Source organism: Equus asinus, chromosome 28 (genome assembly GCF_041296235.1).
Source record: "Equus asinus isolate D_3611 breed Donkey chromosome 28, EquAss-T2T_v2, whole genome shotgun sequence".
NCBI lineage: Eukaryota > Metazoa > Chordata > Mammalia > Perissodactyla > Equidae > Equus > Equus asinus.
The window spans coordinates 49,168,371-49,185,156 of NC_091817.1; the positions used below are offsets into that span (position 1 = coordinate 49,168,371).

Here is a 16,786-nt window from a genome sequence, read left to right on the forward strand (position 1 = left end):
CTGTGACGGCGTGGCGGCCACCTGTGGGCCTGGCTGGTGGTCAGCTCTCCAGTGCCCACTATCCAGTGAGCCGCCCGCCTCCCCTCTACCCTGTCCATCCTCCCGCCCAGCTGAGGGCTCCTCTCAACATGCCCCTCGGAGCTGGTCCCGCCCTGCCCTCGGCCCTTCAGAGCCCCCTTGCTGGTCTCAGGAGGAACGAGACCTCTATGATCCGGCTGCTGCCCCAGCCCCCTTCTCTGCTTGGGCCTTTGGGTGCACTGTGCCCCCCATTCGCACCCAGGACCTCCACATGCCCCATCTAGCACCCCACTCTCCTGCTTGTCCTTCAAATCCCAGCTCACTGTCACCTCCTCCAGTAAGCCCCCCGGAGCGGGAGCAAGCGCCTGGGACACACTGTTGGCACCTCTCTTCTCTATATCTCTCTTTATGGTTATAACCAGTGGCGTTGTGGTTAGTTAATGCCCATCACGCCCTCCAAGCCTCCTAGGGGCAGGTGTTAGGTCTGTCTCCCTCCCGTGTCCCCAGCGCTGCACAGGGGACACAGCGGTGCCACTCAGGGAAAGTCACTGCGTGAGTGACCTAGAACAGTGGCCTTTCCTGTGTCTGGTCTCGGTGTCTCTGCCCATCACCCGCAGCTGGGCATGTTGCACCGTCACCGTGAGAGTGTGGCGGATGGGCCCTCCGTGGGCGGTGGGGTGACCAGCATGGCCTGAGGGCGGATGCTGGCATTCCCCGATGACCAGCTGTTGGCGGAGAGAGATGTGGTGGACTCGCATGCATGGCCCCGGGTGTGTCAGGTCCCTGACTGGTGACTCTGGAGGACGATGGAGGGGAGAAAGCCTGGCCATGAGTGGGCGACTCTGCTGAGATCCTCAGCCTCTCTGTCTGATGGGTCTTCATGGCCGGCTCACTGCTGCCCACTGCAGGGCCTAATGGCTGGCAGAGACGGCCCCTTGTCAGCCCTCGGGTGGGACGCAGCGGCAGGACGCCCCAGGGAAGCATGATTCCCCATGGGGTGCACATTCTGGGGCCTGGGACGGGAGTAGCTCTCGGAGTTGGCCCAGAGCCACACGAATGTCTCGCCAGAGGCTAGTGTGTTGGCAGCCCCGGCCTGGACAGAGCACCGGGCCTCCCGGGGAGGGACATGGGGCCGGGGCCTGGGAAGGCGGTTCTTAGCTCCAGCGTCTCCACCTCTTCTTCCTGGGCTGGGAGGGGCCTCCCCAGGAGGATTTTGTTTTCGGATGATGTGACTCAGTCGGCTCCAGGACTGACTTATCCTGATGGCTCATCTCCACTCGCACGTGCTGTTCTAGCCTTGTGGCCCATGCCCGAGCGTCCCCCACGTGTCCCCAGGCCGGACCTACCTCCTCCACACGCCTCTCCCTACTCGCACCCACGGTCCCCAGAGGCAGATCCCGGGAACTAATGGCGCTTCATCGCTTCCTCGTCAGGGCCCTGACAGCAGTCCCACGGGGGCGTTTTGTATTCTTTCTCTCAGAGAAACCCCCAGGCCTTATAAGCTTCCAGGCTCACAGACCCTGGCTCCTCCGGTGCCCCCAGCTTGTAGCCTCGTCAGGGCTGAGGTGCAGTGCCACCTGGCCTTGCCTGTGCGTTAGGGTCCTCTGGAGGCCAGCAGGGCTGGGCGGGCCTGAGAATCTGCATTTCTGTGATGCCTCCAGCTGATACTGATACTGCGGGGTCTGGGGACCTTGCTGTGGTGGCACAAGTGAGCCCTTGACCACCTCCAGCAGGTGTGTCCCACCCTGGTTGGGGTCAGGCACAGGGCGAGCTAGCACTCCCTTTGGATGGGTGTCCGCACTGTGCATGGCATTTTTATGGAGATCAGACTTGCCCAAGATTCCCCACGAGCTTCAGCTGACGCAGAAATGAGCAGCAGCCCAGCCAGGGAAGGGGCCCAACTCACAGCTTGTCAGCCCATCCTTATTGGCTCGTGAGGGCAGCCAAAATACAGAGGGTTCCCAGGCTGTGGCCAGAAGCCCTTGGAAAGAATGCGGTGATTGATTTGTGATGTCTGCCTAGGAGCAGGTGTGGCAGCTGCCTGTGGCCAGGATATTGATCTGTTTCCAAGGCTTCCCTGCCCATTTGGTTCCTGAGATGAAGCCGCCTTGGTGCTGTGCCAAGAAGGGACGTTCCATTTGCAAATGAGGGGACAGGGCCCCAGGACTGCCCCCCAGGATGGCCAGAGCCTTGACCTCAGGGCCCCTCCACCTGCTCTGACCAGGAAAGCTCTGTCCACGGGCTGGCCCAGTGGTGCAGTGGTTAAGTGCACACATTCCGTTTCAGCGGCCCAGGGTTCGCTGGTTCAGATCCCGGGTATGGACATGGCACCGCTCAGAAGGCCATGCTGTGCTAGGCGTCCCACGTGTAAAGTAGAGGAAGATGGGCACCGATGTTAGGTCAGGGCCAGTCTTCCTCTGCAAAAAGAGGAGGATTGGCAGCAGATTTTAGCTCAGGGCTAATCTTCCTCAAAAAAAAAAAAAACCTCCATCTAATGCCCCCTCCCTGCCAGCCTTGGGTGGGCCTGACCCTCTTGGGAGGGCTGGAGGACTGCATGGGGGCTGTGGCTGCAGGCCATGCCCGGAGCTCCATTTGTCCTGCCAGCGGTCTGCTGCCTCTCAGCTCAGGGAGCCTGGGGGAAACCCTGTGAGTCCCGGGAGGGCAGCAGAGAAAGCCCTGGGGAGGAGCAGCCACATCCTAGGGAGGGAGCAGGGCCAGCTCGGGCAGTGGCAGCGCCCACCCCACCGCTGGGCGAGGGCTGCCATCCAGGGCAGCAAGAACATAGTTTGCTGCGTGCTGGGAGCGTGGCCTGTGCCGGCTCAGTTAATCCTCGAGATGGCCCCTCTTTTACAGGCGGGAAAACTAAGGCCTCCGGGGTCCTGGTGACCAGCCAGGTCTGTCCTCAGGGAAAGGGCTGGGGCGGGCCTCGAGCCCAGGCCTGTAATTGCAAGTCCGGAGCTCTCTTAGCAGGTCTCTGGCCTCCTCTCAGGGAGCCCCCACCTTCCTGGCACCCCAAACCATGATGGGCTGCACCCTGACTTGGGGGCAGTGTGGCCGGGTCTCAGCCCAGCCTTTTCTGAGCTGGGTTTCTCTGGGGCGAGTCCCTTGACCTCTCTGTGCCTGAGCAGGTTCCCGGGGACTCTGGAGGACTGTCAGGGTGACCTCCCTCCATCCTGTGGCCCTGGAACCCATGGGGGGCGGTGGCCGGGGCAGAGTGTGGGGACAGGGAGCAGGAGCCGTGTACTCTCCTGTGCCGGCGGCCGGGCTCCTGGCACTCTGACAAGCACGCGCAGCCCACCTTGAGAGGCAGGTTTGGGGTCTGCAGGTCGGGCCTGAGCACCTGCGTTCTGACCAGCTCCCAGGGGTGCTGCGGTCGGGGCTCCCCGAGAGGAGCCAGGCTGTGGCTGCTCTCCCCGAACACAGTCCAGTGCACACCGTCGTCACCGAGGCCACCGGCTCCCTGGAGCATCCGAGTGCCCCTGCACCAGCCGACCCCGCCTGGTAGGGTCCACCTGCGCGTCGCTCAAGGGGCCCCAAGAGCTGCGGCTTTGGGCCCTGAGGAGACGGGAGCCCCAAGGCACCGTGCAGCACCTCGTGGGCAGACGTGCCCAAAAGGCCAGGCGTCGGCAGATCCGGGTTTGGAGGCGGGCTTCCACCTTCTCCGGGCCTCAGTTTCCTGTCTGTGAAACAGGAACAAAACGCTCATTCCAACTTGTAGGCTGAGCTCTCTGCGCCTGAGGCCGGGCTGCAGGGCTTGGGGAATCCTAAATCGGGAAGAGATGGCTGGAGTCCTGGGGGAGGGGGGCCGGTGTCACCGGTACAACAGCGGCCTGGCCCCCAGGGCTGGGTCGTGTGCCAGGCAGTCCCACCCTCCAGGGGGTGGGGTTGTTCTCAGCGATGGTGCAGCAGGAGCCCAGCACCCCGCTCTGGGCAGGGGGGTGGTCCCGTCCCACGCGGGAGGCCCGGCGGGCTTTGGCGGCCGTGGGGAGAGGTTTTCTTTCTTCGCCTTGGAATTCAGTTGAGTCTGGCTTCCGGAGCCGCCAGCTCAATGGGACGGGCTCGAACCAAAGGCCTCGTGTGACTCCAGGAATAGCAATGGTCAGCGAGGAGGAGAGGCTGCAAGGAAGAGCAGGACGTTTGTGTGAACAACTGATGCTGTCCCGGTCGGTGTGGGCGGCCGCGCCCTTAAACCGAGCTCACCATCTCCCAGTCCTGGAGGCTGGAAGTCCTGGATCCAGGTGTCGGCAGGTGGGTTTCTCCAGAGGCCTCCCTCCTTGGCGGGTAGATGCCGTCTTCTCCCCGTGTACCCACATGGTCGTCCCTCCCTGTGTGTCTGTGTCCTGGTCTCTTCTTATAATTACACCGGTCATAGTGGATCAAGGCCACCCAAATGACCTCTTTCTAACTTAAAACTGAAACTGAAAAGGCCCTCCTTCCAAATAAGGTCACATTCACAGGTACCAGGAGTTAGAACAACTCCAGCGTGCCTATTTTGGGGGAAGATAATTCAGCCATAACACATCCATATGTCCTTTGTGTTGCTCAAGATCATCCCAGGACTGAGAAAGAAAAAACACTCTTTTTTTGAGGATGATTAGCCCTGAGCTAACATCTGCTGCCAATCCTCCTCGTTTTTTTTTTTCGTGTTTTTTGTTTTGCTGAGGAAGACTGGCCCTGAGCTAACGTCCGTGCCCATCTTTCTCTACTTTATACGTGGGACGCCTACCACAGCATGGCTTGCCAAGTGGTGCCATGTCTGCACCTGGGATCCGAACTGGCGAACCCCAGGCCGCCAAAGCGGAACGTGCGAACTTAACCGCTGCACCACTGGGCTGGCCCCGAAAAAAACACCTTTTTAAGGCAGGAAGAAAAGTCCACCTGCCTCTTGGCGGCTACCAGAGAATCCACTTCGTCACGGGGGGCCGAGAGCCCTGGGTCTGAGACCCCGACCCCGCTTACCCCGGGTGTGATGCTGGGTGTGTCCCTTCATTTCCATGGGCCTTGCTTTTTCCATCTGTGAAACGTGTGGTGTGGAGATCGGACCCCCACCGAGCTCGCTCATGAAGCCCCGCTCCTGCGCTGTGTCGTCAGCACCCCCTTCAGCCAGTGAGCTCTGCTCGGCACCTCTCCAAGCGAAAAAGCCTCCATCCCACAGAGCACTCACTTCCTGCTGTGTCTCTGCCCTCCTCCATGGCTGACAAGGTGTGGACTTGGAGACACAGGTGTGGGGTGGGATGGGAGCGAGATCCTGAATCAGGGGAGTGTAGCAAGCTGGTCAACGGGTCCACACAGAGGCACTGGGACCCTTGTTTCTGTGGAACGATGTCAGGCTGCTCCTTAAAATGCAGACGTCTGTGTGTCATCCCTCGGCCTGCCCAGTGCGCTGGGCTCTGCCACCACTTCCTGGGGACCCTAGGCAAGTCACTCAACCTCTCTGGCCTCAGGTTTCCTCAACTGCCAGATGGGTACCGTACTGACCGCCTGCGGTCCTAGGGGTTGAATGGAGAGTCAGGTGCGTGAGCACGCAGGAGGGGGATGGTCAGACCTGGGGCGGGTGTCTGCAGGGAGGAGGTAAACAGGACAGTTGCGAGGGCGGCCTCTGCCAGGAAGGGTCCTCAGTGTGGCTTTTGTTGCTCCCGCCCAGGCCCGAAGCTGAAGGCTGGTGTTCAGCCTTGTCAGTGGGAGCCGAGCGGACTGTGCCTTTCTGTAAAGCCAGCGGTGTGTTTGCCCTCAATCCGTGATTGGCCTGGTTGCATTTCCTTTCACTGATCGGGTATTGAGACACACGACTCAGGCTGGAAGGCAGCTCCTCTGCAAGTATTTCATCGTGCAGGAACAAGGGACGAATGCACCAGCGTGGGCTACAGTGAAATAATGTGAAATGAGATCCCCACACTTGTTTTCCCCAAAATTCTGGCTCTGATCTGTCCGCTTTTCTTCCAGGGACCTATGCTTCTTTATTTGGCCCTAAAGACACCCATCCTCCTGCGGGCCCCATGCAGGGCGGAGGGGACGAAAACAGGTCTGGCACTGCCTTCCTGCAAAGAGGAGACGGCCTTGCAAACCAGCAGTGGGAATGAGAGTATTCTGCAGCGGGGCAGGTCGGGCGTGGGGCTGCAGGAGCAACGGAGGCACCGGCCGTCTGTGGTCCTTCCCCGGCCCTGCCTCCTGCTCCAGCTCCCCCAGCTGGGCAGCAGCAAGCCTGGCATCCCCCTGTAGTGGGCTGCAGGGTGGCTCCCAAAAGGAACCTGTGAAGACAACCTTGCTTGGAAAGGGGTCTTTGCAGATGTGGCTGAGTGAAGGATCGGAAGGTGCGAGCATCCTGGATAAGGCCCTGATTCCAGTGACTGGTTCCCTCATGAGACAGAAGAGGAGACAGACGCTCAGGGAGAAGACTCAGAGAAGACTGAGGCTTAGAGGGCTGTGGCCACAAACCCAGGGATGCCTGAGGCCACCAGGAACTAGCAGAGGCAGGAAGGACCCTCCCCTGGAGCCTCTGGAGGGAGCCTGGCCCTGCAACACCTGGATTTTGGACTCTCAGAGGATGAGGCTGCAGGCTGGTCCTGCCTTCCCTCCCTGACACTCCTGCTGCGTCCGAATCTGCAAGGCCTCACCCAGGCATCTGTGTTGTCTCCCCCACTGGCTGTCTCACTGCCTGGTAATGATGAGGGAACCAGCTGGCAGGAACAATCCTTACCCCCAGCCCCAGCCAGCCTTTAGGGGTCCAGCCCACAGTGTGGAAGGCCGGGCTACAGCAAGCGGACCCCCTGATACCCAAAGCCACCACGCAACTGGGCCAGAGCCGCCACCCCTCAGCTGAGAGAGCCACACTGTGCTCGCGAGGGGAGGGGCGGAAGGAAAAGGAGGAGGAAGTGAGAAGGCCGGGATGGGGCAGGAGGGAAGGACCAGATGGAGAGGAGGGGAAGGAGCTGGGAAGGGAAGGAAGCGACAAGAGGAGAAGGGGCTGAGAGGGAGCAAACACAGACCACACAGAGACTGACACGCGTGTTCACAGCAGCACATCGGCACAGAGACTGACACGCGTGTTCATGGCAGCACGTCCGCACAGAGACTGACACTCATGTTCCCCGCAGCACATCCCCACAGACACTGACACATGTGTCCACCGCAGCACACTTCACAATCGCCAAGATGTGGGAGTGGCCAGGCGTCCACCAACAGATGGTGGACAGACCGCAAGGGCACATCCGTGCTGTGGAAGGTTGTTCAGCCCTGAGGAGCAGCAACACACACTACAGCTGGATGAACCTCAGAAACGTGACCCTCGGGGAGAGAAGCCAGACACAAGAAGCCATGTGCTGTCTGATCCTGTGAATGTGAAACGTCCAGAACAGGCAAATCCACGGAGATGGGAAGCACACTGGTGGCTGCAGGGGCTGGGGAGGGGACGGGGAGTGACCACAGGCTGGGGGCTTGAAACAGTGGAAGTTTATGCTCTCCCAGGTCTGGAGGCTGGAAGTCCAAAATCCAGGTGTGGCAGGGCCACGCTCCCTCTGGAGGTGCAAGGGTAGGGTCCTTCCTGCCTCTTCCAGCTCCTGGGGCCCCAGGTGTCCCTGGGCTGTGGCCGCGCCCCTCCAGTCTCTGCCTCTGTCCTCACACGGCGTCTCCCCTGTGTCTCTGTGACCCTTCTTGTCAGAAGGACACCAGTCACTGGATCCAGGGCCCGCCCCCATCCTGTGTGACCTCCTCTGAACTAATCTCCTCCTCACAGACCTGCTTCCAGATAAGGCCATCTTCACAGGCTCACAGGGGATGTGAGTTTTGGAGGACGCTGTTCACCCCTTCCCAAAGCAGGTGCCTGGGGAGGACGACACCTTGAGTCACTTGTCCTCTGGATCAGTCACTTTATCATCGGTTCCTGGCACTTTTCTGAGCTGGAAGAGAACTTGGATCATCCACTAGGCCGAAGCACCCAAGGGATGTGGAAGCCCAGATCTGTGCCTCAGTTTCCTCATTTGTCCAAGAGGAGTGACAGTACCACGCCTACTTCTGGGTTGTCACAGATGTGAGAAGGAGCCCTCTGAAAGACTGAAGACAGTGGGCCCACTGGTGCCACTGACCCCAGGCGAGGGCATCTGCCGGGAGGGGGCGGATGGAGTGCTGGTGAGGGGTGAGCCCATCCAGGACAGGGACCCAACACAAGTCTCCCACCAGGCATCGTGCGGACCCCGGGCAGTGCCCCATCTTCTCTCCTATCATCCTCCTGTCTGCCCTCCCGCTTGCCGTCGGCTCTGGGGCCCCAGCACACACATAGTAGGTACTCAACAAGTGCACGGATGGACGGGCAGGGGAACCTCCTGGAGAATCCCCAGGCCCGTCTGAGCCCCTTGGTCACTGGTGACAGCTGGGTACCCAACACCGTGTCCTGAGGACCCAGGATAGAGTATTGAGACCTTCGGTTCCCAGCAGGCCCGCCCTCGGGGAGGAGCTCTGGTTGGGGAGAAACAAGGAACAGCGGCTGGGGGAAAATCAAGTCTGAACTGGGTGGGGAGGGCCCGTGAGGCTGCAGACCCCAGCAGAATTACACGTCCACTTCTCCGCGGACGGACAGACCACTGTGGGCTGGGTCTGGGGGGCAGGCCTGCCCTCGTCCAGGCTATGGAAGCTGTCGAGTTGGCTCACTGCGCTGTCTGGCCCGACTGCAGAGGGGACGGAAGGTGGGGCCGTCCCAGAACGAGGCTGAATGCAGAACATCGGCAGACACTGAGGGGAACAGGCTGCGCTCAGGCCACAGGATCTAGTCTCCCACCTTCCAGGCAGCGGTGCTCAGGGTGAGGTCCCTGCACCACCAGCAGCATTACCTGGGAGCGCCGGGAATGCAGGTTCCCAGGCCCTGTCCCAGACCTGCTGAGTCAGACACTCCGGGGCCACCAGGCCTTGGGGTTTTATCACACCTTGCAAAGACCGTATTTCCAAATAAGGTCACGTTCCCAGGTTCTGGATGGACAAAGTTTGGGGGGACACCAGTCAGTCCAGTACAGGTGCGAAGGGTGGAATTGTGGGGACACAGGCAGGCCACCCCACGCCCCACCCGCCCTGACATCTTGAGCATCTGTGGCCTTGTCTTACGTGGCCCTGTGGCTGTATATCCATCCCCCATGCTGTCTGCGAGAGATGGCGCCCCTGTTGGAGGAGCTGGGCCCCCCGCCCGCCCGCTGGTCAGCAGGGCACAGGAACGAGCTCGTCTCCGCGGCCTCCTCTCTGGGCGCTGGGCTGGTCATGGAGCTGGGGCACAGGGCCTGGTTCTCGGTGGAGCCCAGGAGCGAGGACGCCTAGGGCTCTCGCTGCCACCTCCGCCTTATCTCCCACCCAGCAGAGCCCCCGCAGGCTCACCCGGGGCCTCAGTGCCCCTGGAGCCGCACCCGTCCAGAGCTGCGCTGCTGGCTGAGTCCCGAGTCTCATTTACAAAGACCCTTCATGGCGCGCCGGGAGGTTCTCTGCTCTATTAAATGCACTCATCTTGATTTAATTTTATTTTCGGGTTGGCACAGCATGTTCTTTTTATATATGTGTGAACGTATATGTGTAAATATATGTATGATATTGTTGCATTAACGTTTGTGGTATTTTTACTAAGCAAAGCTGTGGGAACCAAATAGTGGCCCCATCAGGCCATTCCCCCTTCGCTGACTCGTGCCATGTGTGTTGGGGGCTCCGAGCACATGGGTGCAAAATGCCTTCTCTCCGGGAGCGGACGGTCTTGGGGGAGACGGTGACGCAGGACGCCCATCACCAGAACGTCGGATGGGTGCTGCGATGCCAGGTCCTGGACGCCGGGACAGGGGTCATAGCCGGGGGCGAGGCCCAGTCCGCAGGATCTCCAGGAGTGAGATGACTCAGCCACATCCCCATGCTGGCGTGGAGGCGCAGCAGGGTCTCCAGGCTCCGGGTCTCAAAGTGGTGTCCCTGCTCTCACCCTCCAGCGGGGCCCCGGCCACACGAGCGAGGAGCAGACCCCGCCCAGAAGGTGCTGTGTCCCGTGGGCCCTCCCGGGAGCAGACCCACCTCGCCCCAGGTCAGCGGGGAGTCTTTATTTCCTAGGGTTCAGGCCCAAATCAGAAGTGTGTGCTGCGACAGCATCGGCCTCCGTCGGCCTTTCAGATGCATCCCCGCTGGAAGAGGCTGTCAGAGCCGAGCCACGTGTCTGTCAGGGACAGAGGGGACCCGGAGGGACGGCACACTGGTGTTTACACGCATGCGGCAGGGACGCAGGTGCAGAGATGCTTTGGAATGACGCCCCATCAGCCTGACTTCTGGGGGGTGTAAGCTGAGTTCTGTGAGGCGGGCACCTGTGTAATAAATAGTCACATTATTCCTCTGAGTGAGGAGCATCACACTTGCTACCTTAAAAGACGGTCTCGTGCACTGTTAGGTTTCCCTGTAACTGTCGTGCGCGCAGCCTTGTCCAACCCTCCTGCCACGCTGGGCCGCGGACTTGGGCACAGCTGTCGCTCATGGGCTCCAACCGCTCTTCCCCCACAACCACCCACAGCTCCCCACCCACTGTGGCCCGGCCCCTCCCTCTGCCCTGAGCCACCTGCCCTGCCTTGCCTCTGTCAGGCCACCTTCCTGCCGCCCTGTCTTCTGGTCCCAGGCTATGTTTAGGCTTGGCGTTCGTCCGCGTCTGTCCCGTCGACTGCAGTAACCATCAGGAACGCGGAGATGAGCCGTCAGCAGGCCGCAGAGAATGTTCCGTCTCACATCCTCCTCAGGACGGATGCCCACCACAAGCCATCCAAAGCTCGGCCTTGAGAAAAACCCCCACAGAACTGCCCCTGGCCCTGTCCCAGACCCTCGATGCTGGTCTTCAGGGTCATTCTTGCCCCATCTAGTTGTCTTCGCTGAACTGCTTTGCATGGCCGCAGCGGCCTCCTTGGAGGGTCTTCACAAGGAGCCCTGGAGGAAACCTGCCAGGCCGAGAGAGAAACTTCCTTCAGGTCCAGGGCCTGCCCTGGCTGACGCTCTCCTGAGCCATGGGTTCAGTTTGGTCTGAGGTGCTCCCTGAACCACATCAGCAATGCTCCCTACTTTCCCTGGCTGCCAGGGAGCTCACATCCACTGGTGTCCCAGGCACGCACTCTCTGTGTCAACCTGTCCCACCCCCAGCCTTCCTCCTTTTTCCAGTTCCCTCCTTTCCTCGTGACCTTAAGTTGTTGCATCATCGGTTCATTTATCAGCCTGCTCTTACTAGAAGGCGATGGCATACGAGATGGACAAATGCTCTGAGACAAGTGGGACTGGAGACATGAATGAGCCTGCCCTCCTCTGGCCCAGCCTCATCTGCCAGCCTCGGCCTTTCCAAATCTCCGTCCTTGAGGCCTCCTCATTCACAGGTGCCTCCCACCAGCTTTGGGACACCCCAGGGCTCAGTCTCCCTGGCTCCGTTCACAGCCCCTAAAACATACGTGATTTTTGGCATTCCATCCTCTGTGATGTGAGCACACTGTGTGCCCCAGGGCGGGGGCCGTCCCAGGCTTGGTGTCCAAAGGCACGGGAGGTTCAGGATGGACATTGTCTGCTCGGGTCCCCGCCAGACACAGGGCTTTGGGGACGCTCCGTCTGGTCCGCTCTGATGCTTGTTTGCCAGCTGATGACCCCAGGTCCCCAGGATTAGGGGAATGCACAGTGTGGCCCCGCCCTCGGCCAGCTGGGGGAAGGTCTGGGTATTCCACATGATGACCCCGTGACAGTGGGGGGGTGCTTTGTCAGGGCTGAATTGTCGCTCAGACCCCCCGGGGCTGGGGGCATGCTGGGAGCGGGAAGTGACTGCTGATGGGTACGGGCCTGCTGTCGGGGTGATGGAAATGTTCTGGAACTAGATGGAGGTGCTGGCTGCCCAACATTGTGACTGTACTGGTGCCACCAAAGTGTGGGCTTGAAAATGGTTCACTTCATCTTATGTCAGTTTCATCTCAAAAGAACAAAAGGAAAAAGAAAACCTCAAAATAATCCTAGTTGGACACAAAATGTCCAGAATAGGCAAATTTAGTTAGACAGAGAGTAGCCTGTGGTTGCCAGGGCTGGTGGGGCGACTGACAGAGCGAATGGGGTGCTTTTTGGTGATGAAAATGCTCTAAACCTGATTGTGGTGGTGGTTGCAGAACTCTGAGAATACGCTGAAAAGCACTGAGTTGGGCGTTATACACGGGTAAATTCTAAGGCATGTGAATTATATCTCAGTAAAACGGTTATTACCAAAAACAAGACAAAGACTATCCATGGAACCTTGTGGAGAGAAGCTGTGTCACTGCGGCAGAGATGAGCTTGGGCCCCTGGGCGGTTCTGGGCGAGGTTGAGAGCCCACCGATCCGCCTGCCGCGGTCGCTGAGCTTCCTTCTCCTCGGGGACCAGCTGTGTGTGGACAGACCATCCCCGCTGTGGGGCCCTCGGCCCCTGGCACTCTGATGAGGGCCGTGCGCTCTGCTTGGGGAGAGAAAAGCATGCGGGGCATTCTGAGCGCAATTTCAGGGGAGGCCCCAGTGCAGAGCCCCCCGAGGGGTCGCTCAGGGCCTCTGTCAGCCTTGGGTCTCTGAGTCAGGGCATCCGCGCTGCCTCTCGCTTTCTGGGCTGGGGCGGCCCCCCCAGGGTCTCAGCCCACGAGAGATGGGGCAGGATGGGGGAGAAGTGGCCAGGAGCTGGGGCTCCTGCCACCTGCCGTCCTGTCCTGTCCTCCGTCACTGACGCTCTGGCCCTGAGCTGCAGCCTGGGACAGCTGTGGCCTCGCGCTGGCCCTCGCCCAGTCAGACTTCCGCCCTCGTTTCTGATGTGTTGACGCGGACGGCTCTCGAGGTACACACGTGCCTCTATCAGCCTGCAACTTAGCGCCGGGGCAGGAAAGCCCAAATTTGCCATAAACTCGTGGCTGTGACCTTTAGGGACCACCAGCCTGGAACACACTGGCTTCAGGTAGGGGAGATGGTCAGGAGCCCGTGGGCTGGGGAGGGGCTGGGGGTGGGCCAGAGGGCTGCAGCGATGACTTATCAATTGATTTGTTGTTATTGATAAATTATTAGTCATTAGTGCTTTCTTTCTTTATTTCTTTTTTTTTTAAAGATTTTTTAATTTTTTCCTTTTTCTCCCCAAAGCCCCCCAGTACATAGTTGTATATTCTTCGTTGTGGGTCCTTCTAGTTGTGGTATGTGGGACGCTGCCTCAGCGTGGTTTGATGAGCAGTGCCATGTCCGCGCCCAGGATTCGAACCAACGAAACACTGGGCCGCCTGCAGCAGAGCGCGCAAACCTAACCACTCGGCCACGGGGCCAGCCCCTATTTATTTCTCGAAGATTGGCACCTGAGCTAACAACTGTTGCCAATCTTTTTTTTCTTTCTGCTTTATTTCCCCAAATCCCCCCGGTACATAGTTGTATATCTTAGTTGCACATCCTTCTAGTTGTGTCATGTGGGACAGCGCCTCAGCAGACTTAACCGCTCAGCCACGGGGCCGGCCCCATAATTAGTGCTTTATTAATGGCTTTGTCTCCATGAGGTTCCTGCCCCTCTTCTGTTGTAATTAAAACCATGGGGTTCTCAAGGAATCTTCTAGAAGGTGGTGCTTCTTGGCTTCTGCCCCTGGGAGACATGGGGTTGCAGCTATCTTGAGTGATGGCCGTCTTTTCCCAGTTTCTAGGAGAGAGAATTATGTGGAGGGCAGAATTTTCTCAGTGCTACATTTTGCACGTAAGTTTCCTTCAAGCTCCGGGGCCTGCTCCCGGGCGATGCCACAGGTGGCGGGATGTGGGAGCGCCGGGAGAGGGGCATTAATGGGAACCTGGAGCCTGCTGAGAGGCATCGTCGGCTGCGTGCTCTGTTTCCTGGACGTACGTTCGTGCTGATTTACCGGATGTGTGCATAGGTCATATGTCTGTTTTCTAGTTAGCGCAGTGGAATTTTGAGAAAGGAGACCTGCTTACTCGGGCGGAGGGTGGGGTCTCCAGGTTAAGCCCGTGGACTGTGAGTACCGTGGGAATTGGGAGCGTTGGGCTGCTCAGAAGAAGCCTGAGGAGACCTCCGAGGGACAGGCTGCCCCTTGCCTTGGGGGTTTGGTCTTCGTGCCTTGCTTTCCCCGGTGTTGGGAAGCAGGCCCCCTGGAGCCGGGACACCAGGCAGGAAAGAAATGGAAAAACGAGGCAGGTGGGATGCAGAGTCGCCACATCGACCTGCCTTGGGCACCAGTCCAGCCCTCCTTCTACAAAGGGAGGAAGGTCTCATGTGGGACTCAGCTGGGGACAGACAGGGTCTCAAGCTGAGACTACTCACACCCTGGGGTTGCGAGGTGGAGTCGCTGGGACCACTGGGCAGGGAGATTGTCTCGCTAGAAGTTTCAGGGCCATGTCATCAGGCTTATTTGGTGGCTCCTGTCACTGCCTCCACCCTCGGGTGTGGCATCACCGGGTCTGGGCTCTTGTCACACGTATGTGGAATGTTTACTGACATGGGGGCAAATCCATGTTGATCATGTCCCCACATCTGGCCTGTGTTTAGGGACTTCACCCCCCCCGCCCCGTCACCGCGCCATGAGATTGGTGGTGTCACTGACTCCATTTGACCAAAAGGGAAACTGAGGCACAGAGGGGTGTGGACCTCTCCCAGGCCTCGCAGCTCCTCCGTAGAGGGGCCACTGCTGTGCTCTGAGTGACACCATCACCCACATTGAGATGCTGACAGCAGGCGGGCCTCATCTCTAGGTGGAGCCTGCCCATTACTGCTCAAGGGCCGGGACGGTGTGGCCGCTCATGCCACGGAGACACTCTGCCTGTTGGGTGCCGGGTGCAGCTACCCCCAGCTGTTCGTTTCTGGTCAGGTCAACACTGATTAAGCACCTGCTCGCCCCAGAGGCTCTGAGACACGTCACCCGTGGGTCTGGCCTCCAGTCTGTGGACACGACACAGGGAAGGAGGGGCGCTCCCTGCAGCAGGACCTGGAGCTCTGCCCTTAGATGCAGGACACCCCTCCCAGACCAGGGCCTGCGCTGGGGAGGGTTTGTCCCGTGCCCAGAGAGGCTGGCAGGCACTCTGGCCTGGTTGGCTGGCGCCCAGTGATGTTGCTGAACGAATGAATGAACAAACAAGTGAGAGATCTGCAGGTCTAGGGGCAGACCCCAGGGTGCCCGACATCCTGTCCTGGCCCAGGCCGCTGTGGGGGGGTCCATCAGTGGCCACCAGGCCTCCCTCTGTGCCTCTGTCGCTTCACCGCCCTCCCTGTCTCTCCCGCCCAGGACCTCCCACTCGAGGGCCAAGGCCGAGGCGGCCCTCACGGCAGCCCAGAAGGCCCAGGAGGAAGCGCGGATCGCCAGGATCACTGCCAAAGAGTTCTCACCTTCCTTCCAGCACAGGGAAAACGGTGAGTCGGGGCGCCATGCGGGGCGGCCAGCTGGCTGTCCTCCGAAGTCACGTTCTGCCCCGGAAGCCCCGTCGCCGTGCTGCCATCTCTCCTCGTGTTTGCTTCTCCTTTGTGATGGCGCGTTGTTGGTGTGTGGAGCCTGGGCACATGCCTCCCTCAGACACGCCCGTCGGAGCGTGCGTGGTCATCATCCCTCCCCGCCTCCCTGCTGTGTGTCCCTGGGCGCATCGCTCTCCTGCTTTCTGTGAACATCCACATGCTCTGCGTGTGCCTGTGCTGCCTCCCCCTGCCCTTCCCCCTCATGTCACTCTAGAACTTTCTGTGATGGTGGAACTATTCTGTAACTGCTCTCTCCAGTGAGGTAGCTACCAGCCACGAGGGAACTGCGGCTGCTGCAGCTGAGGACCTGGATCTTTGGTTTTGTTTAGTCTTAACTAATCTACATTTAAATGTAAATTGCTACGTGTGACAAGCAGGGGCTGTGCAGCCAGGCTCTGGAACAATGATGGGAAGGAGCTAGAAGCTGCAGCAAGTTAGCCAGATCATGACCCTCATCCGTTCCTGGGGGGCGGCAGGGAATGGCCTGGGGGAGGCCGGAATGGCTAGAAGGGGGTCACTGATGATGAGAGAGAGGCTGGCTGAGGCTGAGATCTTGCAGGCTGGACCGCCACCCGTCTCCCACCCTGCTTCCTTTTGGGCCTCACTCGGGGGCTGCCTCCGCACCAGGAAGTCCCGGAGGCCAGGTTAGGCCCGCTTCCCTCGGATCCGCGCTTCCACGGGCTGCAGCTCAGGCACAGAGTGGGAGCTGCTCCGGGTTTTAGGATGGAATCTCCCACGTTGCGGTCTGTGTTCTGAGACCACACCCTGAGCTGGGCCCCCGGAACCCTGCAGCTCCCGGCCTTGCTGGTAGGGGTCCTGGCCTTTGGGGCAGCCAAGGAGGCCAGGCCTACTTCTGGGAGGCAGAAGGACCTGAGTGGGCTTGGAAACCCCAGGACACAAGATAGAGGACAAAAAATGTTAGAATTCAGCTGCAAATGCTCGCTTTTCTGCCTTGCATTTCCACAATGATGTTTCCAGGAATGTCATGTGCTCTGAAACTAATTTTAGCTGAGAATGATCTCCCAGCTGGTGGCTCTGATAGGGTGCTGGAGACAAGCAGCAGGGCACCAGCCTCCCTCTGGGGTGTGAGGTCTGCAGGCCAGCCGGGGCTGACCCCAGCACTGTTGGTGGACAGACGGCCTCCTGGGAAGGCCATGGGACCCTGCAGGGCTGTGTCCAGCCTTGCCTGGGCCCAGGGGGTTTAAGGCACAGGAGCCGGGCCACGAGGATGTCTCAGTCCCAATTGGGGCACGTCAGGGGAATGATGGTGGGGGTCCTGTGAGGGGACCAGGGCTCTCTTCCCACAGTG

At 59.8% G+C, this 16,786-nt stretch overlaps 1 protein-coding gene across 1 annotated transcript in view; it reads left to right on the forward strand.

Moving 5' to 3' along the window:
* The window catches only part of JPH3 (junctophilin 3), a 95,743-nt gene that overhangs the window by 73,373 nt on the left and 5,584 nt on the right, over positions 1-16,786 (forward strand). Inside the window, exon 3 of the mRNA XM_014831025.3 lies at positions 15,254-15,378. Coding sequence (XP_014686511.2) covers positions 15,254-15,378 — 125 coding nt within the window. The remainder of the gene's footprint in view (positions 1-15,253; positions 15,379-16,786) is intronic.